This window comes from Corella eumyota, chromosome 6 (assembly GCF_963082875.1).
Source record: "Corella eumyota chromosome 6, kaCorEumy4.1, whole genome shotgun sequence".
Lineage (NCBI taxonomy): Eukaryota > Metazoa > Chordata > Ascidiacea > Phlebobranchia > Corellidae > Corella > Corella eumyota.
Window position 1 is genome coordinate 9,653,756 of NC_137495.1, and position 24,139 is coordinate 9,677,894.

The 24,139-nt window shown below is 33.8% G+C and overlaps 2 protein-coding genes across 2 annotated transcripts; one reads left to right on the forward strand and one right to left on the reverse strand.

The window, feature by feature from the left end:
• Nucleotides 1–1,437: 1,437 nt before the first annotated feature.
• Nucleotides 1,438–7,401, forward strand: LOC145755794 (uncharacterized). Its single transcript, XM_082572041.1, has one exon. The coding sequence runs from the start codon at nt 1,438–1,440 to the stop codon at nt 7,399–7,401; it is 5,964 nt and encodes a 1,987-aa protein (XP_082428167.1).
• A 5,185-nt stretch (nt 7,402–12,586) lies between these two features.
• On the reverse strand, nt 12,587–13,168 carry LOC145755795 (zinc finger MYM-type protein 1-like). Its single transcript, XM_082572042.1, has one exon. The coding sequence runs from the start codon at nt 13,166–13,168 to the stop codon at nt 12,587–12,589; it is 582 nt and encodes a 193-aa protein (XP_082428168.1).
• Nucleotides 13,169–24,139: the final 10,971 nt, after the last annotated feature.

Consider the following 24,139-nt stretch of genomic DNA (forward strand, 5'->3'; position numbering starts at 1 on the left):
CAGGTTTAATTTAAATATATGCACTTAATATAAAGCGTAAATGACTAGATTCAAATATTAATCAACACCAGAAAAAAAAACAGATAAATTTTTATGCGACAAGAAATGTTAAATATAAACTGCAAATTTTATAAACAAGTTATAAATAAAAGCATTCGATATACTTTTAACATCGAAAAAAGAAAGTTAAAGCTTGTCAGCACATAAATAAAAATTTCGTATTAAATCAACATCAAATATTTTTTTTAAAAAAAATTAAAGTAAGTTCATGTGGATTTATTTTAAATAAGTTACATACCAATCAACTATAATGACAACTTAATTTCCAATATCTTATTAGGTAAATAATAACATAGTTTTAAAAAAAAAAACTTATTTTAGCTGTGTTTTTTAAAAGAAAGAGGCAAAAATAGCACTTAAAATATAAATTTACCATTTGACTTTAAAAAGCTGCAATGGTTTTTTGTTTAAAAAAAGAATGCCCTATTAAATGTGTTAAATATGCGTTTTATATTTGTTACATTTGGCAACCCTGAGGTTTTATAATCAGCCGTGCGTTTCACTTGATTGAAAGGTTTTTTAATACTTACCGTAATTTCATGGCTATTATTTTTATCGTTATGAATCTAGACTGATAGGCTATTTAAAAGTGATTTAAAGTGTTATATGTAATTACTACCTTTCCTACTGTGAAACTATTTGGAGTAGTGAACTGATACGTACGTTTTTTGGATCCATAATTCGGGCTTGTGAATTTTCGGGTAATTACATTTTGCATTATTATTAAGTTATTTTGTGTTTATGTTTTGTACTAAATGTCTCTTTTACCTTTATCAGGAACTTATTGGGTAGTTTTATCATCTGTGCCGTATATTTTCATGAGCCAATATCTGCCATTTCTTAGGTATTTATGCCTTTTATTGTTGATGTGCCTAATAGGGCTTTGCTATTACAGCTTTTTTCTTTACCTTACCTTTTCAATTGCTAATTACAGATTGCTTGAATTAACCACGATTACACATGTTGACCTTTGTATCCATTGTATAAGTGGCTTGCTAAACGTGTCGGTAAGATGTGTTTTGACTTCGATATTCTCTGTATTATGTTTTTTTTATGTGGTAACAATTAGTTATATTGTGATCGCTTATTTTTCTATAGCATTATTGACTATAGCTGATTTATTTTTTGTAGAAACTGTCAATGAACGAATGTGTTTGTGTGTGAACGAAATAAAATTGTTCATTCATGTGTGCGACTAAAAGCGGGGTCAACTTTAATAAAGCAAGAATAGTTCAATCAGTACAAATAGTCTTATGCTAAATACCCTCAGTGCATGGCGGCCACTTAGCACTAGAAGAGAGGGCATTTAACAGCGTTTCGACACGAGCATTTAAAATTTTTTGTTTATCTGCTCGTTCTGAGTAATCAATTAAAATCATGACTGAACAAGAACAGTTTGACAGTGCTGCCGCCATGGGCAGGCTTAAGGGACTATATACTCGGGCTGAGAGTATTATGCTAAAACCTGAAGGAAAAAGAGATCTAGAGTTGCTGTTACCTGAAATTGACAAAGCATACCAGGATTTTTGCGAGCTCTGTGTTGATTTAGATGAATCTGCTGTAGTGCCAGGCAGCGAGTTGCGAGTTGTAGATTGGGCAACTGCAAAATCTGAGTTTGATACACGAGTGAGTGAGTGGCTCGAGCAGTGTCAAACCCAATTGAGAGAGCTTACCAGTGCAACCCCTGGTCCTTCTGGATTGGTACACCACTCGCAAAGTGGGGGGAGTCACGTTTCATCTAGTTCATCATCAAAGGCAAGAGCTGCTGAGCTTCGTTTAACAAAATTAAAGTTGAAGGCTGAAAATGAACGGAGAGAAGAGCGTGCTCGAAGGGAAAAATATGAAAGAGAAGTTAAGCTTAAGGAAGAAGAAGAACTTGCTCAGGAAAAAGCTCAGAAAGCACGTGAAGAGGCTGATAAAACTGTTAGAAAATCTCGTGTAAAGGCTCAAAGAGAAGCTTACGAGGCAGAGCAAAGGGACATTGAAGAGCGTAACGAACAGAAAAGGCAGCTTCAGTTACAGGAAGCGGAAAATGAATATTTAGACGAGTTGTCGAAGGCTTCTGGTAGCATAAGATGTGATGTTGTTTCAAAGAAGAATGTGGTAGATGTGCCTGCTTCTGTAAAAGAAATGACCTACCAAATGAAGGTCGAGCCAAGTTTATCTTTTTTGCAGTCCAAGAAAGATGTTGTAAGGGACAATTTAAATGAGAATTTCTATGAGCCTGTTTCACCTCATGGATTAGATGAGAAGAAAAGGTTGCGAGAAGAAGTTCAAGTAAATTGGTCACCACCACAAGTCACAAAAGGGCGTTGCAAGGAAGAATTTGGTGAGAGGTTTTTGCCAAAACCAAAGTTAGAAATGTTTAATGGAAATCCTCTGGAATACCGTACCTTTATAATGAAGTTTGATGTTCATATTGCTGTTAATGTAAATAGTGATGCTCTTAGGCTTGTGTACCTAATGCAGCACTGCAGTGAAGAAGTAAGAAGTGGGATTAAGCACTTTGTTGATGAGCCTAATGATGGGTATGTTAAAGCAAGGAGATACATGGAAAATGAATATGGGGCACCACATCGTATTGCATGTGCATGTGAATCAAGCCTGCTTACAAACCCAAATGTGCCAAGAAATAATCCAAAGGCACTTAGAGACTTTGCTATAAAAGTTAAAAAATGTGTAACTGCCCTACAGAATTACAAATACGCTACAGTATTAGACTCGGTGAAGTTTATTACTTCCATTGCCAAGAAACTGCCAGAACCACTACAAGCTCAGTGGGTTGCATATTCTGCCAGGATTGAAAAACGAGATGGCAGGTATGCCATGTTCGAATGTTTTAATGAATTTGTTGGAGAGGCTGCCGATGTTGCCAATTCAACATTTGGTCGATCAATGTTGTTATCCACAACATCCAGGAAGTCGAATGATGCTGTTGTAAGATCGACAGTGCGAGTTCACAATGTAATGGTTTCAGATTCCGAAAAGAAAATTGGTTCAAATGTTGCTAGTTCATTGAAAGCTAACAGCAGGACATGTCATTATTGTTCAAAAGAACATTATTTGAGCCAGTGCAATAGTTTCATTGACTTGAGTCCGGAAGATCGGAGGTACTTTGTTCGTAAAAAACGTTTGTGCTTCAGTTGCTTTAGTTCCTTACATTTTCAAGGGGATTGTACGAAGAAGAAGGCATGTGCTGAACCAGGCTGTGGCAGTGACAGGCATCATAGGTTGCTGCATCTGTTTAGCCAAAGGCCCTCTCGAAGTGATGCTAAAGAGGTTACAGCAAACACCATGATTGTCCGAGGGGTAGCATGTTATTTAAATGTGGTTCCTGTGACTTTATCTTATGGTGAGAAACGCTTTAGCACCTATGCTCTAATTGATTCAGGGTCCACTGGGACCTTTTGTTTGCGTGAGGTTGCGGACAACCTTGGTTTAACAGGAAAGGCAGTGGAGATCATGCTGTCCTCATTTTTTGGGAGAGAAAGAAGGAAAACCTATTCCTATTCATTTACTGTGCAACCTTTCAAGGAGCAATTGCCAGTTTATCATGTTAAGGAGGTAATGTTGACCGATGTTATACCTGCAAAACCTAGCAACCTTTCAGAGGCAAAGAGTAATTATGCATATTTGCGTGACTTTGAATTTAAGCATATTGAAGGGGGAAGAGTAACAATGTTAATTGGTACAAATGTTCCTGCTATACACATATGCGAAGTTTTGGCTCAAGGTGTAAGCCAAGAGGATCCTGTGGTGGTTAAAACTCCGCTAGGGATATCGTTGCTGGGTGGTAGATCGAACACGCTTTCAATGCAGGCAAATAATGCTGTGCTGGAAGAACTGGAGTCTAAAGTCATGTGCCCAGATGAAAGTTTTAATGTTGTGGCGGAAATAGGAAGAAACCAATCACAGGAAGATCGAAAGGTTTTTAAGGGTTTAGTAAATTCAGTGAAACTGAAAGATGGTCATTACTGTTTACCATTGCCTTGGCGTAATGATGAAGTTGTTTTGCCGGACAACAAGGTTTCTGCTCTCAGTCGTCTAAAATCTCTGGCCCGACGATTTTATAAGGATGACAAGTTAAAGAGAAAGTATGTGGAGAAGATGCAGCTTTACATTGATAGCAGGCATGCAGAAGTCGTTCCTGATGATGAGCTTCAGAATGCTAATCGGATATGGTATCTTCCACATCATCCAGTAGTGAACCCGCACAAACCAGAGAAGCTTAGAATAGTTTTTGACTGTGCGGCAGTGTGCCACGGTGTATCGTTAAATGATGAACTTATGCAAGGACCGGACTTGATAAATTCTTTAGTTGGCGTGCTGTTGAGGTTTCGTCGTGATAGAATTGCTATTGCTGGTGACATTCGCCAAATGTTTCACCAGGTCTGTGTAAACAAGGAAGATTGTGATGTGTTTCGCTTTCTTTGGTGGCCGAATGGGGACATTAGCAAGGAGCCAGTCCCTCATCGTATGTTGGTGCATATATTTGGAAGCAGAAGCTCACCCTGTATAGCAGCTTTCAGTTTGTTGCAGAGCGCAAAGGATTTCGGCTCACTTTATAAACATGATGTAGCTGATGCTGTGAGGCATAGCTTTTATGTCGATGATTGTCTGATTTCGATGAAGGACGAGAACGAGGCAATACAACTTGTTAAAGGGTTAAGAGAAATGCTTCAACGTGCTGGGTTTGAGTTAACCAAGTTCATATCGAATAGTTCTTCAGTGTTGAATTCCATTCCAGTGGATGATAGAGTAACTAGTCCTAGTGAACGGGAGCTAGAGCATGATATGAATGAAAGAATCCTTGGAGTGAACTGGAATGTTCAGGATGATGCCTTTAAGTTCAAGGTTCAGTTAAAGGAGAACAGCTACACACGTCGTGGAATTTTATCAACATTAAACTCACTGTTTGATCCATTAGGCTTTGTGGCGCCTGTGACGTTGGAAGCAAAAATTATTTTGCGGGATCTTGTGGATCAGAACCTTGGATGGGACGACCCGATTGGTGAGCAAGAAGCTACAAGATGGGAAAAATGGCTTCTTCAATTACCCAATTTAGATAAAGTTAGTCTGGAACGGTGTGTTAAACCAAATAATGGCATAGAAGTTGCCAGGCGGGAGCTACATGTTTTCTCTGATGCCTCTAGTGATGGTTATGGCGCTGTGTCTTATCTCAGGTTGATTGATGTTGAGGGAAATGTGTTCTGTTCATTTCTAATGGGAAAGTCTTACTTAGCACAGCGCAATGTGCTAACAATTCCACGCTTGGAGTTAATGGCTGCTGTGGTTGCTGCTCGAATGCACAGTTTTCTGAAACGTGAGATGAAATTAGACGACTGTGATACAACCTTTTGGTGTGACTCACAAGCGGTGTTACATTGCATTCGTAACAACAAGAAAAGATTCAAGATATTTTTCGCTCACCGGTTAAGTGAAATTGAAGAGACAACTGACATAAATGCATGGAGATTTGTGCCAGGAAAGCTGAACCCGGCAGATCAAGCATCTCGTGGCATGACAGCTGTGTCATTTCTTAAGTCAGGAATCTGGTTGTCTGGCCCATCATTCTTAAAGCTTAGTTCAGATGCTTGGCCTGAAAGAATGGCAAGTACAGTTGATGCATTGAATGATAGTGGTGTCATTAGATCTCAAGTTTTATGTCAAGTGGGGGTTGAGCTGTTGGCTCCTATGGATTGTTTGATCAACCGTTACTCTTCTTTGCATGCTCTGTTGAAGTCTACAGTGTGGTTGACTAGAGCCTGCCAATTTCTGTTGGATCGTTGTCATGAAAGAAGAGCCGGTTTAATAAATTTGAGTTCAATTTCTAAGCTGGAGCTGGATAAAGCTGAGCTTTCACTGGTGAAGTATGTTCAACGTCGATGTTACTCTGCCATGATGAACAGAGATATCAAGATTCGAGATGCAAAGACTATGCCTTTGTCTTTGAGAAAGTGTTCTCCAATAATACAAGATGGGGTTATTCGAGTAGGGGGTAGACTGGATTCAGCTCCAATCCCTTATGAACAAAGGCACCCTGCTATTCTTCCTAGAGACTCAAATTTGACAAGGCTTATTGTCATGAAATACCATTGTGAGACCGGCCACGCTGGATTGAATCACACTCGCTGTGCTTTACGTCAAAGATACTGGGTTGAAAATGGCAGTTCTGCCATTCGCTACGTCTTAGATAACTGCCTTCATTGTCGTAGGAGGTTTGGTAGGCCTGGGCAGCAGTACATGGCGGATTTGCCGCCTGCGAGAGTGCAAGTGGGTGAACCACCTTTCACCCATACGGGGGTTGATTGTTTTGGTCCCATTGCGGTTCAAAGGGGACGCAGTTCAATTAAACGATGGGGAGTCATATTTACGTGTATGACGTCACGTGCAATACATTTGGAAGTCGCCTATGATCTGACAACGGATTCCTTTATTATGTGTTTTCGTCGTTTTATGCTAAGAAGGGGTTCTGTATCGCATATGTATTCCGACAATGGTACGAATTTTGTTGGAGCTGAAAGAGTGTTACGAGAAGCTGTTGCATCTTGGAACAAGATGTCTGGTGGCAAAGAGTATGAACAAAGTCATTTGATTTGGCACTTTAACCCACCTGGAGCCAGCCACTTTGGTGGAGCTTGGGAGAGGCTTATTCGGTCTGTACGACGTGTTTTGACATCCACACAAATAGGAAAATCACATACTGATGAGACGTTGTCATCTTTGTTTGTGGAAGTGGAAGCAATTATCAATTCAAGGCCACTTACTCCAGTTTCGTTTGTGCCGGGAAGTCAAAAACCGATAACTCCCAATGATCTGCTGATGGTAAATCCAGACAGAAATTTGCCAATAGTTTGTTCCTCCGAGAAGGATTCCTATGCTGTGCAACGGTGGAAGCAAATACAATTTTTAGCTGATAATTTCTGGAAAAGGTTTGTTAGTGAATACTTACCTACAATAAATCATCGAAGCAAGTGGCTTTTTGGACGAAGAAATTTTCAATACAATGATATTGTTCTGGTAATCGACAACACGATGTCGCGTTCGCAGTGGCCACTAGGTAGAGTGGTAGAAGTCTATCCTGACAAACATGGTGTTGTACGAGCAGTTCAGTTACGAACGCAAAATTCCTACATAAAAAGGCCTATTGCAAAGCTGTGCCTTCTGGCCGAGTCCAAGAAGGGTGTTTCCTGTGATCGAGGAGCAGCGGAAGATGATGATAGCAGTGAGGGCGACTGCCCTGATGATAATCCTAGAGTTCGAGTCGAGATTCTGGTAAACGAGGATCCAGAGGAGGTTCAGAAAGAGAACAGTCCCAGTAAAGGGGCTGAGTCGCTTTAAAGCGGCGCTGAATGACTTTTGTGTTTAAACGCATATGTGTTTTTGTAAATATGTACTCCTTTCTTTCGTTCATATTTGGGGGGAGTGTTAAATATGCGTTTTATATTTGTTACATTTGGCAACCCTGAGGTTTTATAATCAGCCGTGCGTTTCACTTGATTGAAAGGTTTTTTAATACTTACCGTAATTTCATGGCTATTATTTTTATCGTTATGAATCTAGACTGATAGGCTATTTAAAAGTGATTTAAAGTGTTATATGTAATTACTACCTTTCCTACTGTGAAACTATTTGGAGTAGTGAACTGATACGTACGTTTTTTGATCCATAATTCGGGCTTGTGAATTTTCGGGTAATTACATTTTGCATTATTATTAAGTTGTTTTGTGTTTATGTTTTGTACTAAATGTCTCTTTTACCTTTATCAGGAACTTATTGGGTAGTTTCATCATCTGTGCCGTATATTTTCATGAGCCAATATCTGCCATTTCTTAGGTATTTATGCTTTTTATTGTTAATGTGCCTAATAGGGCTTTGCTATTACAGCTTTTTTCTTTACCTTACCTTTTCAATTGCTAATTACAGATTGCTTGAATTAACCACGATTACACAAGTTGACCTTTGTATCCATTGTATAAGTGGCTTGCTAAACGTGTCGGTAAGATGTGTTTTGACTTCGATATTCTCTGTATTATGTTTTTATTATGTGGTAACAATTAGTTATATTGTGATCGCTTATTTTTCTATAGCATTATTGACTATAGCTGATTTATTTTTTGTAGAAACTGTCAATGAACGAATGTGTTTGTGTGTGAACGAAATAAAATTGTTCATTCATGTGTGCGATTAAAAGCGGGGTCAACTTTAATAAAGCAAGAATAGTTCAATCAGTACAAATAGTCTTATGCTAAATACCCTCAGTGCATGGCCACTTAGCACTAGAAGAGAGGGCATTTAACAAATAGTTATGTACATTACACAAACACTTGAACAATAAGAGTAGGACAACAACATATACATGGGGTGATGTTGTGATTGTATAGAGAAGAGAACGAATGACTAGGGAGAGGGAGTGGTGGAGATTTAAGTATGTAGAGGTGGAAGAATATTCATTCGAAAGAAAAGTTAAATAGATTATTAACAAAAACTTTATAATCTGTTGTGTCTTAATTACAATGCTTAATGATATATCGTGTTATTTTATAGAAGATCTGACAAGATGAATAAGAAAATTAATAAGTTGTTCATAAATTTTTTCGTTGAAATGTATTATCAATTTTTACATAACTTGCACCATTATTTGCTCAACGTTTTTAGTTTTAAACTTAATAGACGCTTATAATAAAATAAATCTGTTATGCTACTTTGCTTTTTATTGTGTCAATTCAAGCTCTATTAAAATGAGAATTTGAAATATACAAAATACGTTTTAAATTATATAGGAAATAGACAATAATAAATAAATTTTGCGTACGCCGTGTAAAAGGGCCTTTATTTTAAACAATTAACTATTAAATGTAAAAATGGCGTGTTTACAGCGAATAAATTTAAAAAGTTTCTTGGGGGGAGCATGCCCATTTTTTTGTTTTTTGTTTGGACAGACTTAGCATTTTTAAAGTTTTGATTAAGAAAACATTATTTATCAAATTTGACATTGAGGGTTCGTGGCGCAATGGATAACGCGTCTGCCTACGGAGCAGAAGATTCCAGGTTCGAGTCCTGGAGCGCTCGTTTTCTATTTAGCAAAATTTTTCCAACTTTAGGTACGTGAAATACTTATTTATGCTTAAGACATATTTATTTGTTCACTTTTCATCACAAGAGAGTTACGGTTGCTAATGGAATCACGCGATGCAATTGATAAAGTCGGTTTCATGTTACAATGGCATTGTGACGTTATATAAAAGGGCAAAAAAGTTGTACCTTTTTGCATAGGAAAGGGTGACTCTTGCTTATAATTTTAAAATTAATAAAACAATTAAAAAAAAACAATTGGATTAGGTTAAAGTTGTGACTGGGCTTCGTAAATAATAAAAAAGTGGCAATAAAGAGTAGGAAATGTATGTAATAAAAAAATTACATATACTTTTTTATACACTATTTAAAGCGTTTTTATTGCGTACTGTACAAAATCCTATGCTAGATGTTTTCACCTGCTTCATGACGTCATTTTGCATTGTGACGTTTAAAACCAACTTCATCAATTGTAAAACTCACTCGTTGGGTTAATAAGTATGCTTTGTTCTTTAAAAACCCGATCGATAACGATAAAATTGCATCGCAACGAAACAAAGGCATGTGTATTATAAGCAGTGGCGGCTCGTGGGCAAAATGATAGGGGGGCTAATTTTAGAAAGTCACAGCACGACTAGGGGGGTCCGGGGACATGCCCCCCCAGAAAATTTTTTTAAAATTGATGCCGTAAATCGGCTATTTTAGATACAAAACGATCTTTTTTTATATTACTTAAGATAAAATTTTTATTTTATCTGATAATGGGAACAATTTTAAGGTGTGTCTTTAAAGCTATTAGTAACTGGGGTGTAAGGGCATACAACATTTTTAATAACCTTTTTTAAATAAACACAATTGTATTTTATTTAATTAACTACTAATGTAGCCTATATCTTGCATAAAATAAAAATGTTTTTTTTTTGTTATTTTTTATTTTTTTCGGCGTCTTCCTTCTAAAAAAAAAAAAAATTTCAAATTCAATAAAAAGCAGTATAGTACATAATACATTTCTTTCATTAATGGTTAGCAAACTAGATTAAAATTTAGTTGACCATTTACTAATAACCATTTTTTAGACATAAAAAGCAGTAAAAATACTTGAAGTTAATTAAAACATAAAATCAGCAACATATTTATTTGAAACATTAATGTAATTAGATAGTTTGTGCGAAAAATAATGATATAATTTAAAAAAATTAAAATTACATATCAACAAAAAATCAATATATATAAAACGAACTAATGAAAAAAATTAAAACTTTGATCACCTTTTTCTTTAACACTTCAGCATTTCTTAAAAGCAACATTACAAATAATTAGTTATATATAATAAGTAAACGAAACAAACTATGAAGGGATATTGAACTATTTACCTCTCCTGCTCCCTTCTTTCCTCCCTCTCTACTCTCCTCCTCTTTGACTCTACTTTTCTTTTTTAATAAATATTTTTATCAAATTATTTTTAATAAGCTGGTGAAAAATCTTTTAGCTTCGTTAAAGTTAAACTTCTAGATTTTATAATATAAAACCTAAATTCTCATTTAATGATATAATACTAAACTATAAATTCTAAAAAAATAACGCTAAACTTTCAACCCAATAAAAAAACTAAACGTCCTAATTGTAAACTTGTTAATTAAGGCCTAAGTTACCTCTCCTCCTCACTTTCTTCTTCTTTTTTCCTTTTTGTTTTCTTCTCTAAAATTTTTTTTATTTAATTGTTAAATTACTGAAATATTTAAATATAATATTTGCAGTTACCCTAATTGTTTCATCTTCTCTCCTCTTTCCTTCCACCCACCCGACCTTCTTCCTCTTTTCCCCCAGTCCTTATCCTCCCATTCCCCCTCCTCTCCTCGCCAAACCCATTTTCCTCTTCCTCCACCTTGACCACTATAATTTTTGTAATTTGATTTAAAAAAATGAGTAAAGTAAATAAATGGATTACTATTCCTTTTTTTAATAAGATATTTTAACAAGCTATATAAAATATTAAAATTTGTTTCTTACCTCCATTCTCCTCCCTCATATTGGTTGAAAGTAAAATTCAGTTGAGGGCAGGCATAATCGATTATTTTCCAGGAAAACTCAACACATAAACAGTGGAGGGCAGGCATAATCGATTATTTTCCAGGAAAACTCAACACATCAACAGTGGAGGGTCGGCATAATCGATTATTTTCCAGGAAAACTCAACACATCAACAGTTGAGGGTCGGCATAATCCTTATCTAAGAAAACATCACCATTACAACACTCATCATCAAAAACACTTTATTTATAATTTAAAAAAGTTCTTCTAATTTTCAACTTGGAAAACAATTTTATGACATTTTTATTAAAATCAGGTGTGGCTGAAATGACATCTTTGTGAATGGATAAGACTGCTAAAGCATTTAACCTATCTTGGCTCATGGTGTTTCTTGAAAATGTTTTAATTCGTTTTAAAGTACTAAAACACCTCTCAGATTCTGCAGTTGCAAATGGAGTAGTTAAAACTATTCCTATAACCTTACTAACTTCAGAAAAAGTATTCAAAAGTGAACCTTTTATCAGAAATGAATTCAAACCCACAACTGATTTAATGTTTTCAAAGCTGTTGTTAGTGTACAACACTTTAAGTTCGTTGGCCAGCTTTAAACTATCTATCATGGGGTAACCCAGTACCAACTGTTTAACCAAGTTAACTGGAAATATGTTTTTAAACCTTTTAAAAAAACATGGATTAACTAATGAGAACGACTCAAATTGTTTTATGTTGCTAAATCGATATAATAATTTCATCAATTATTATATCACAGGCTTCTTTTGCATTTGCGCACAGCAATCTTGAAGAATTAGCAACCCTTTGGCGTTTTGACAACTCTGGACAAAATTCCATACTAGGTTCCACAAGTTTTCCAAGAATATCATTAATAGCCTTCTGAAATGAATCATTAGCAAAGGCAACAGTCACCCCAGTCGATTCTCTTGACTGCAGAATATTATACAATATATCTGTATGGTGAAAGACATCATTGAAAAACTTCAAAAAGTAAAAAAATGTGGGATCTTTTAAAAGTTGTGTCAATCCAATACATCCTTGTGTTGAAGTTATGTCCCAGTGTGTTTCATTAAGAATCTTTTCAAAAGTTGCTAAAAGATTCTCCTTATTATTTAAAACACTTTGGACAGCTCGAGATTGAAAATTCCATCTTGTTTCACATGGTCTTGGAAGTCGTTTTTCACAAACTGATCGTAACACATCTGAACGTTTCGGAGACGTAGAAAAAAAGGTAGAGAATCCAGACAAGTTGGCAAAAAACAATTTAATGTTTTTAATACTTAGACTTGCATGCTTTAGTATCAGGTTTAGTTGGTGAGCATAACAGTGCACAAATTTGGCATGGGGAAAACATTCCTGGATTTTTTTTTGAACGTCATTTTTTTTCCCACTCATAACAGATGCACCATCATATGTCTGGGCAATAAGCTTTTCTTTTATGTTTTAAAAGGGAGGTAATACCATCAGCAGTACGATCATTAGCTTCATAATATGACAGAAACCGTTCAACAGGATAGCCATCCACTACAAATCTAAGAAGTACTGCAAATTGTGATCGATTGGCAATATCAGTTGTCTCATCTGCTTGAACAGCAACAAAATCAGCATTACCTATGTCATTCTCTAATGTATTTCTATATACAGTAAACATGCAATCTAAAAGTTCATTTTGGATTGTCTTGGATGTGTATTTATTTACTGTGGCACTTTTCAAATGCTCTTTTAAAACGTTATCCGATTTTGCTATTTGCTGCAATAAATCCAAAAATATGCCTCGGTTAAAGGAACCTTCTGATTCATCATGTCCTCGCATACCTATTTCATGTACTCCACAAAATTTTAAACAGTCAACAATGAAGTCGAGAATGTGTCTATTCTTTTTAACAATTTCATTGTGCCTCTCAACAGATAAGCTGTGTCCTACACTGATCTGTGACTGAATATCTACTGTTCCTAGTAGGCTATATGAAAGTGCATTGGTAATGTGCATTTTTGAACTCTCATGTCGCTTTATTTTTTCTGAAATATGTTTTATATCTTTAAAACCTTCCTTCGACCAAGTAACTTGTTTTTCTTCACCTTTTCGAAACAAAAGGCAGTAAAAGCAAAATAAACTTTTTTTCCTCGCTTACAGTAAGCCATTCCTTTCTCGAAAACCACTGAACATTAAACTTTCGGTTTTGCTTAGGGCCTGTACTTTTTATTTCAATAGATTTTGGCTGATGAGGTCCAAGGCGCTTCAAGTCTAACTTTGGCTCAAAACTCGAAGGAAAACTTTTCAGAATACAATCAACCTGGTTCATGGTTTATGGTATCCACAAAAATAGTCGAAATATTACTAAGAAATCACAAACTTGTTCTTATCAGTCTTATACCAAATTACAACTAAGCAAAATACTTGCTATTTTCTGTTTAAATAATGCTTGCTAAAATGATAAAAAAATAAATAGCCAACAAACTATTTTAGTACACAGTTTGGTTTTTTCAAGTTTTCCACAATTAGATATTTTTTTATATATGGCAAAACTCTAATCTGCTAATCATGGCGTTCGCCGTTTGGGCTGACTGGCTGGATATGGCATGGGCAGGCAGAATAAACTCTGCACTTTACTTCGACTGCCAATCAATAAATAAATAACATTTGGCTAAAAACACTACCAAAATTCAATTAAAATTAACAAATTTATACATTTTTTTACTAAAAAAACGTATGCGGGATTAGCCTAAAATGACTGTTTCCGCAAGACATGTGCACGCCCTTTCTAAAACTTGTGCGACGACCTTTCTTACAAAAATCCAATTGATTATTTTTATTTGTTAACTTAAAAATATTATTTAGGGACTTATTACCTCCAGAGAAAATCATAAAATACCCAAATTATGTTTTAATTATTTTAGATTTTAATTACTAAGTAAATTGAACGTCAAATTTAAAAAAATCACAAAGCTAAAATTGTCAAATCATTTGGCAACTTTATGGTTGGCTTAGCCCCACTTTTTAATTCAAGTTCTCAACTTTTTTTTAAATTTCGGAATCTTGAAGGCGAAAACAGCGTTAAAATATTTTTTTATTTGACAGCCCGTGGGGCTAATTTTGGTTTAGCTCTCACATGTTTACGCTACGTTTTTCGAAAATTTTGGCGTATTTCGTGGCCAAAATAGGCGCTAATTTTTAATAATTTTAGCAAAAAACATTGCCGAAAAAACAAATATTATTCAAAATAAAATAAATTATAATTAAAAAAAAAACATGTTAAAAAGTGGGGGTTTTAGCCCCATTAGCTACATAGACGAGCCGTCACTGATAAAGATGCTATAGAGCTGTGGCGATCGAACCCAGGATCTTTGGAAGTGAAGCCTTTTGACCACCACGCCACGCTGCCGGTTTTTTATTTTTTAACGGTCTAACCTTTACTCTGGAAAACAGCTGCTTTGTATAGATTTATACAATAAAACTTATTTTAAAAGTTAAAACATAAAATATCTAGAAAGAAATATCGTATAGCTAAAAATTTACGAGAAAGAAATGCGCACATTGATCGAGCCGCGTGGTAAATCACGAAACCAGTCGACAAGGCCAAATCCTCTTAAATATTAATATTTTTAAAACATACTTTAATTTAAAACAATTTAATTTAAAGTATATTTTTTATAAACAAAATAAAATGTTTTCACTTTATTTAACAAAACAAAAAATAATAATAATTATTAAATAATAATTTTTTGGCAACTCTGGCTAGTATGGCAAATCGGTCTTGAACTTTCGACACAAAATTGTTGTGATGCCCACTCTAGTGTATATATTAGTATCTCTATGGTTACAATTGTGTTTACAAAAAAACTGTGTACCATATTTTTTCAAATAATTAAAACAAAATGGAATTAGTAACCAAAAAAAACGGGGAAAAAACTTTGATTGCGATGACAGGCAACTACTCATAAATATTTTAAACGAAGATACAAATAAGTTCATTAACATCGTAGAATGTAAAAAAATGATTTTGTAACTGTTACAAAAAAACAAAACCTGGGAAGAAATTACAAATCTATATAATGCTTCGAACACAAAACTTACAAGAAATTCGGCTCAAACTTAGCAATTGTCGAAAAACATTAAAAAAACAAAGAGGATGTAAAGTTCCAACGAAGGGAAATTTTTAAGACCGGAGGAGGGAAACCATCCCCTGCGCTTGAAACAATGTCAGATCAAGTCTCGAGTAAATATTTCGTATCAAAATGCGTTGATACTACTTTGCTAAAAACTTGTTATTTTTAGCAATAATTCCATCTCAAATGGTTCCGTTGGGAAATTTGTTCGACGACGATGCGTCGGCGTTTTTGTCCAAAACTTTCCCTGTTTTGGATGACGTTTTTTTTGCTCAAGGTGATTTTTTCTCATAATTATATCTATTTTTTGGAATGTTTTTTTAATGTTAAAAAATTGCAATAGGTACAACAAAAAATGTTTCAAATTCAAGACCGGCCAAATCGGAAGCAGAATTACGCCTTTCTCTGCTTCAAAAGGAAAATGAATTCCAGGAAGAAAAAGATAAATTTAGAAAAAAAAAAAAATATGGAAGGAAGTTAAACACCAAATGAAAAACAACGCCTTAAAAACGAAATTGTTAAATAAGTAAATATTATTTTATTTTTGTTTTTCACCTTTTAATTATTATTTTATGTTTTTTCTAAATGTATTTTACCACAAATTTAAACCTGTTTTTATTTTTATTTAAAGATGAAAACAATACATAAATAAAGTACTACTACAATTTATAAATATTTACTATAAAAAACGATAATATATATATACTATATTACAACAAATTATTAGTATAACATACACTCCGCTCTACACCTACGACGACCGTTAGAGGTCTCTCGACATACACATATATAATACAATAATAAGAAATGCTTTGAAAAAGGGGGAATAAATTTAGAGAAAGGGCTACGTCATATATTTAAAACAAACTATGTTAATTTGGGCCGACAGGTCAAGAACGTGTTTGCGTGCAACAGGAAACCGATGCAGGTAGATAACGACCTCTTGGTATGTCCGGCTAACACGACTTGAAGTTCTGGGCAGCAAAATAAGCCTTTCGGGCTATAATTCAAAGTTTATGACGTGGTGTGCCTCTTTTGATATAACACGTGATTTGATGCTAGGATAATATCCGAATTATCCTACACATGAGAAGGTCTTGGTTCTAAATGTGCCGAGGTCGTTAAATTAGACTGGCTAGAAAGGTTAGCCTGAGTGGAAATACTCGTATAGTTATCGGGGCTGTTAGGAAATCAGGGACTAAGTTTAGTACTGGCAACAACATTATGGGTTTCTAAATAGTCTCAAAGTTATTATTTTCAGTGGAAAACTGAAAAACAGCTTCAGGGTTTGCCTTATTCTTACTACCACTAAGCTTGCTGAAAATCTTGTCCATAATGTTACAAAAAATGTTTCTCTAACACGCAATTATTCCAAAAAAATAGAAACAACAAGAAAAACTAATACCAAATATGCAATTAACCAATTAATTCAAATTAGAAAACTTACAAAGAAACTATTGTTACAAAATAAAAAAATATATCGTTTGCTAAAACAAATTTTAACAAAGACTTTACAATGACCAAAACAAATCAACAGTTCAAAAGCCGATTAAAATTAAAGGATTATAAAAAAACGTACAATAACAAAGAGATATCCTGGCTAGCTAAATGACTGACTTTCAACTGTGCTAGTCGCAAATAAATACCAAAAATGTATTAAAAATAAAATCGGTTTACCAGTTCGTAAGATCAAGTTGCGTGTTTAAAGTTCAACAGAGCCCACAAACCGTATATTTAATTGTAAAATCACTGGACGGGTGTCTACCAATTTTGTAGGACTTGTGGTGAGTTATTCAATTGTAACAGTTTACTATTATCAAATTTATATCTTTCATGATTATAGAATGATTATTAATTGGTTTGGTTTTGTTTAAGACCCCTAATCGGAAGTTTAATTTATATGTTAAGTTTAAGCATTAAATTAAGAGTTCATATTGACTTAACAATCTATTATTCTTTTAAGGTTTTTTAAGACTACTAACTTAATTGTCTAACTGTTGTAAGATCTCGTGGTGACGGATTATATTAACGAACGTGAAAATAGCGAAATAAAACTACATAATACATCTAACTTAATACATTTACAATAAAAGTTACATTACACTACAAAAGGGCGTTAAATTTGTTACTAAATACAATATTAATAAAACTAACATTATGCAATAACTGTGCCATATTATGTCAGGGCTGCTAGTCGACGCCCGGGTAGAGACCGGTATATTAATTAGTCTAGATCAGCAATTACTGCATCTCAAGTTTCTCAGATACCAATTTTTCCCCTTCGTCGCCGCAGCCTTCTGACAATATTTTATTCTATACCTTTCTATATTCTTTTAGAATATGACTGGGTTCATATACCCGAAATGGTGTTGTACATGACGGGTGGTGATTGACGCACGAGTTTTTAACGAGTCGAGGGCTGCTTTGGGTTGAATCATTTTCTTGGTTTGTTCCTTATAGCACCATAAAAGCGCTAATTAAAAATGTTGTTCTGTTCATAATTTTAAATGGGTTTATGGACAGTTTTGTTGAATATTGATTACGATCTGTTCATGTCTTAGTAAATATTCTGTTTTTGGCGTTTGGGCAGGTGATTTAATAAAGAGATTTGTATTGTTAATTATCGCCGCTGCCCGTGCCAGCGGCATTTGAGTTTATTATTTTTCCAACATATCACCACGTATTTCATCACAAATAATTCTCTTTTGATTATGCAACCCGTTAAAAAGAAATTCCTAGAACTCGTAACGCAGCGCAAAATTACCTGTCGTGTGAACGGGCGTTAAGTTAAAAATTTTCCCCTACCCAGTGTTGAAAACAATTAAAAAAATTACTAATAAATATTAAGTTATCAAGATTTTTATCTTAGTTTTTTAACTAAATTTTTATTTATTTATTATTGTCAATTTTTTTTAATGTAAAACATATTTTTATATTTTTAAATTCCGATTCCAAAAGAGCGTGAATTGACACAATAAAAAGCAAAATAGCATACCAGATTTTTTTTTATAAGCGTCTATTAAGTTTAAAACTAAAAACGCTAAAAATTATTTAAAGTTTTAATAAAAACATAAATATCATATATCACAAATCTCTCTCACCTTCTCCACATACTTAAATTTCCACCACCCCCTCTCCTTCCTCTTTTTCCTAGTCATTCTTTCTCTTTTCTTCACAATCAAAACATCAATCCATGTATATATTGTTGTCCTACTCTTATTGCTTAAGTGTTTGTGTAATGTACATAACTATTCATAAATAGCCTATGTTTGCATTAAAAATAGGCTATTTAACTAATGGGCTATTCAAAAAGTATTTATTTTTACATAGCTTACTTTAATTTTGAAAGCAACTTTTCCACCCATTGCACATGTTTATCATGTAGGATTATTGGCCTTGTCATATAACAAAAACTGTTAAACACAATAACCATTTACGATAATATTAATCGATTTATCTGCTTGAGCTGCAATAAAATCAACCTTACTTTTGTTAGTGTATTCCACCAACACAGTTTTAATATTAAACAGACAGACAAAAATATGTATTTACTGACTGTTGCACTTACCAAATGGTCCTGTAAAAAGATGTCTAACTAAGCTATTAGCTGAAATTAACCAAATTATTCCTCAATTACAAAAGTTTGCCCTTGAGTCTACTTGTCAAACAGTAAATCTTTTTTGATTTTCTTTAAAAACTTGCCTAAATCAAATTTAAAACCATTAATTAACATACAATTTTTTAAAAAGAATGCAAAAATTTATTTAAACTTGTTGTTTTAGCTTTAGCAAGGTTTAACGCTTAAGAGCAACCTTTTCATCATAAATATAATGTAAAAGTATGAGTAACTGATGTTACTCTTTGTTTAGGTCGCGCATTCGACCTTTCCACATCGAGAATAATGATATATAAATAAATCTTGTTTAATGCTGTATTTTAGATACATTATACGATACTTTTTTGTCTCTACAAATCCAAATTATTTATTTTTAATACAAAGCAACTTCATATTTTGTAAACATACTAAAAAATTGTTTTAAAAGAACTTATTACTAACAAATAATTTTTTTTCTTAGAATCAAGTATGAGCCTTTCTAAAATTATTCTAAACAAGCAACAACCAGATCAAACTTTAATCTATATAACACAAGTTAAATCATTTATTTTTCTTTAGGCTACACTAAAGTTGTCAAATCATGTAATGACTTTTTGTAATAAAACTAATCTTTTTTTAATGTTTGCAGTGATGGCATAACAAATGTTTCATGGCTTGCAAATTGTTTTTTTCCTGTCCAAGAAAAATGTACCCAACGAGAGCAACATTTGCATTTTTAAGTTCAAAATTTATTTTAGATTTAAACTTCGCTAAATACTTTAAATTAAACCTTGCTTAATATCTTTAGGACTTCCTGCCAACTATTTGTCTCTTTAAGGTTTATTATCCGTTGAACATACTTGTTAACTGCAATAACATGTTTCCAATATATTTTCTATAAAAATCTGTAGAAACTTTGCATATATACCATTATATAAATATATATATTGTCTTACCAACTTGCTATTTTCCTTCAAGTTTTTATCAAACTTTTCATGAAAAAAATAAAGTGAAGATATATGAGTCGGTATCAATCTCCAGTTTGTGTTGAGCTATCAAGTTAAAGCATATGGTAGTATTTCATGCTAACTAGACTTACTAATAAAAAGTGGTTAAAATGTTATTTAGATATTTCTTACTTACTCACCCTTTGCGTTATTGCTAACACTACAGCAACCATAATCTAAATTATAATTTTGTTCAGAGAACAGTTAGTGTTAATTGAACTTATTTTGAACTGTAAAGTTGTTACTTTTAGGCTTTATGTAATACCTTATTGTCAAACCAATTGTTGGCTGATAACAGCAAAAGCTCCTTTTTGGTTAGGTAAAGGTTCTATGCAAAAGCTTCAACCTGCTACAATGTTGAGAGGACCAAAGATTTTCTATTTCTAAAAAAAGGTAGGAACTTTTATTCCCATTAATAAATAAAATATACCCATTTAGTACAGTCTGATATGCAACCAGTGTAATACTTACGTATTTTGCTTTAATTTGTTTATTTTTTGTGTTTTTAGTAGCTATCCCTCTCTTCAGGTTCTAAAAAAATATTTATTTAAGTAATATTTTATAATTGTAACTATTAATTTTAAAGCTCTGCTTTTCCAAAAATACAATGGATAATAATTAATTAATTTTAGTTTTTTAACCCGTTTCTAATTCAAGCCTAATTTTTGCATTTTTTGTATTATCACATTTTGCCTACTTTATTTCTTTTACCAGAATCCCAACACTCAAGCAATCATTGGAATGTTTCATATAGTTCTTTAGATATAATAAATTTTAAAAATTGTTTAAATCTTGGTTATTTTAAAATTTCTTTTGAGGTGACACCAATATCTAATTTTTCTAGAAATAACCATTTATTTTCTTAAAATTTTAAAGCAATAAAAATCATAACAATTATTGTAGGAATAAATGTACCTTGTAATTTAATTTTGTCCATTTTAGGAACTGAAATGTGACCTAAACGTATGCAGTGGCTATAGTGCAGCAGTGACTCAATGACTTGCACAGACGCGGTACACAGTTGTCCAATTTTTCGAGTACCCTGCGATTTTAAATGGCGCTTACCCTCAACAAAAGTAATTTTGAAAGAACCACGCCTATTGCATTTATATTTAAAACTAAATAACCCATTGAATGCCTTTGTTGCGTCTTTTGTACAAAATACAAAGCATTTTTTTTCTACATCAACTTTCCAATTTAGAAAATCTGTGAATTTTTTTACAATTATAAGATTGTAAAATTTTTTAAAGGAATTGTTGTTTTTTCAATATTATTAATTTAAGTTTAGAATCTTCTTGTGTAATAAATGTTGGATTTAATTCTTCTCCTTCAATTTTAAGGTGATTACGTAAACCATCGGTAAACATAAAACCCTTGTTACAATTATTTTCTTTGCAGAACACATTAAATTGTTTCACCTAGATATGTAAATATTCAAAAAGCTTGTGTATTGGTTTATATTATTATTTTTTAGTATATTTTACTTTCTTTTTTAGGTTTTAATTTGTATATGGACTTTTCTAAGTGGTGGGTGTTTTTTTAACTAAGTTTAGTTTTATTTACAAAATAATTTAGTTTTTCCGCTATTTTTTGCGACATTTTATGTTGCATTAAAAGTGGCTTTACTTAATATTTGGTCTGAAGAAATTTAATTCATTTCTTACCCGTTTGCATGTAGTATAAAATTGTATATATATATGTGGTTTATCAAAAAACAGTCTTGAAAATGTATTTATTATGTTTTGTTTAGCTTTGACCATGTTTTATGTTAATTAAAATAAAAAAATTAATGAATTAATATACGAGCAGTTCGTTTTGAAAATCATAATCATTGGCGCATGTCTAAGAGAGAGCAATAAGAAAAAAGTTTGAAGTTGGACCCGGCCTTTCTAACCGTTTGTAATTTATCGTTACAATTATGTTGATTTTGAGTTGACTCCGTTTACCGACTCCATTTTTATTATGATTATATGGTTTAGTATTTTGTTAAGTTTTATTTATAGACGACACAACGGTAACAGTAATACTATTATTGTAATACGGAAAAACATTTACACGGTTTGATTATAAAAGTTACGTTACAAGATCAGCCAGACTAACATTACGGTTCTGACAGTAAAATAGCACGGTTCGTAGTTCCAGCTATTGCAAGATGCGACGATGACCAACTATCGGTAGGAAAAGTTCAAATTGTTTCAGTATTAATAGCAAAACAAAGAGGCAATAAAAGTTTGTTTGTTGTTAAGCCGTTGGCCTTCTACGTACAGGTTACGTGACTAATTCTCGTTAGGCGCGATTTTATAATGCGTTGTTTGGACGCCTGTTGTAACAAGAATAATTGTTGTACGTGTCCGGTCAATGACTCTAAACTAGCTTGACTTTTGTGTTTTTTTTTAATTTAAGTTCATTTATATAATACTACAATTTTTTAATAACCTAAAGCTTTTATTTAACTTATGATCAATGCTTAAAGGTGAACATCTTACATCAAGGATATATCGAAATTTAATCAAATAATTTGACGTAATTATGGTGAGTAATAACATGTGACTAAGCAATATTTTTGCAAAAATGTTAAGTTAATTTTTTTGTTTGTTTGTTTGTTTAATTGCAATAAAGAGTTTGTTAGATGTTAGAAAAGCTGAGACAATTAAAATTCATCGTTATAAGATCGTTTTGCGCCAGGTCTTACAGGTAGAAATAATGGATAATACTAAAGTACGGGATGCGGGAAGCCAACATACTAAACCGCGGGGTGCGAAAAGTTAACAAAAATTTGCAGAGTGCGGGACGAGACAGAATTTAATGCGGGATGGGCGAAATTTATTGCAGAACTTGCTTTAAAGGCCGAGGAATGATGCGGGATCAAGTTAAAAATTGAGAAATAATGCGGGGTCGAGTTTAAAGGCCGAAGGATGTTGCCGGGTCAAGTTAAAAGTTGAGAAATCATGCGGAGGATTTTAAAGACCGAGGGATGTTGCGGGGTCAAGTTTAAAGGACGATGCGGGGTAAAGTTTAAAGACCAAGTGACGCTGCTGGGTCGAGTTTAAAAGCCAAGTGATGTTGCGGGGTTGAGTTTAAAGGCAGAGGGATGTTGCGGGGCTGAGTTTAAAAGCTGAGGGATGATGCGGGATCAAGTTTGAAGGCCGAAGGACGATGCGGGGTTGGGTTTAAAGGCCAAGAGATGTTGGGGGGTCGAGTTTAAAGGCCAAGGGATGTTGCGGGATTGAGTTTAAAGGCCGAGGGATGTTGCGGGGCTGAGTTTAAAGGTCGATGGATGTTGCGGGATCGAGTTTAAAGGTCGAGAGATGTTGCGGGGCTGGGTTTAAAGGTCAAGTGATGTTGCGGGATGATTTTCGGGGCAGCAATCATCGTCGCATGTTGACCATTTGCTTACGTTTGTTTGACTTGGTGCATTTACAATGTAGATTTGATTAGTTATGAAGGTAGAAGTGTCAAATAGACACTGTAACACGAGCTCGAGCTCTTGAAAATTGTAAGCGACTTTTCGGTGATTTAGCGGCATTTACTTTTCGATTATACAAAAGATTTTGAAGCCATATTCTCATTTTACTGGATAGACATACGCGAGCTAGTGGAAGTTGATTAGGGACGCAATTAACATTTATTATCAAATGTAACCCGCAATCAACAGAAATTGTTTGTTGAGGTATAACAATTTTAGCAACAGTCCACTCGCTTAAATCAAACTTGGTTTCTGCCACTGAATAACACGCACGGAAAATTTTAATTGCAGTTGTAAATACGTCGTTGATTTTATCTGTGTGGTGTTTGTAGAGGAATCAAACGACAATATTTTTTTATTATCCAAATCAAAATAAATAAAAAGCCAATGATTTCCTGGATTTACAATCATAAAAAGTTGGTCTTCATTAATGGGCCTATTAAAACAAATGAAATCAGAAATTGCATCTGTTGCGTTAACACACCCGCTTTGAAATAAAAACGATTTCAAAAGAAGATGTCTATGTTCAGAAAAAGCCAAGAATTGAGTTATGCTATCCTCTATTGCTCTGTCATTCAACCAGCCGGATTCCATTATTCCCTTATAATCAACGGTCGATACCGACATTTCTTTTCATCGTTTTGCCATGGGTTAATTATTTTTTGTTTTTTTCTATAGTTTTTTGGCGTTGTTGCCTTCGAAATTGATGATTTTTTACCTTTTATTGGCGAAACATAAAAGGGACTGTGGCAAGCGCTTAATTCTTAACCGCTTTCCAACGGGTCA

Coding starts and splice junctions, on each gene's coding strand:
- LOC145755794 (XM_082572041.1), top strand. CDS start 1,438: ATGACTGAACAAGAACAGTTTGACAGTGCTGCCGCCATGGGCAGGCTT.
- LOC145755795 (XM_082572042.1), bottom strand. CDS start 13,168: ATGCACATTACCAATGCACTTTCATATAGCCTACTAGGAACAGTAGAT.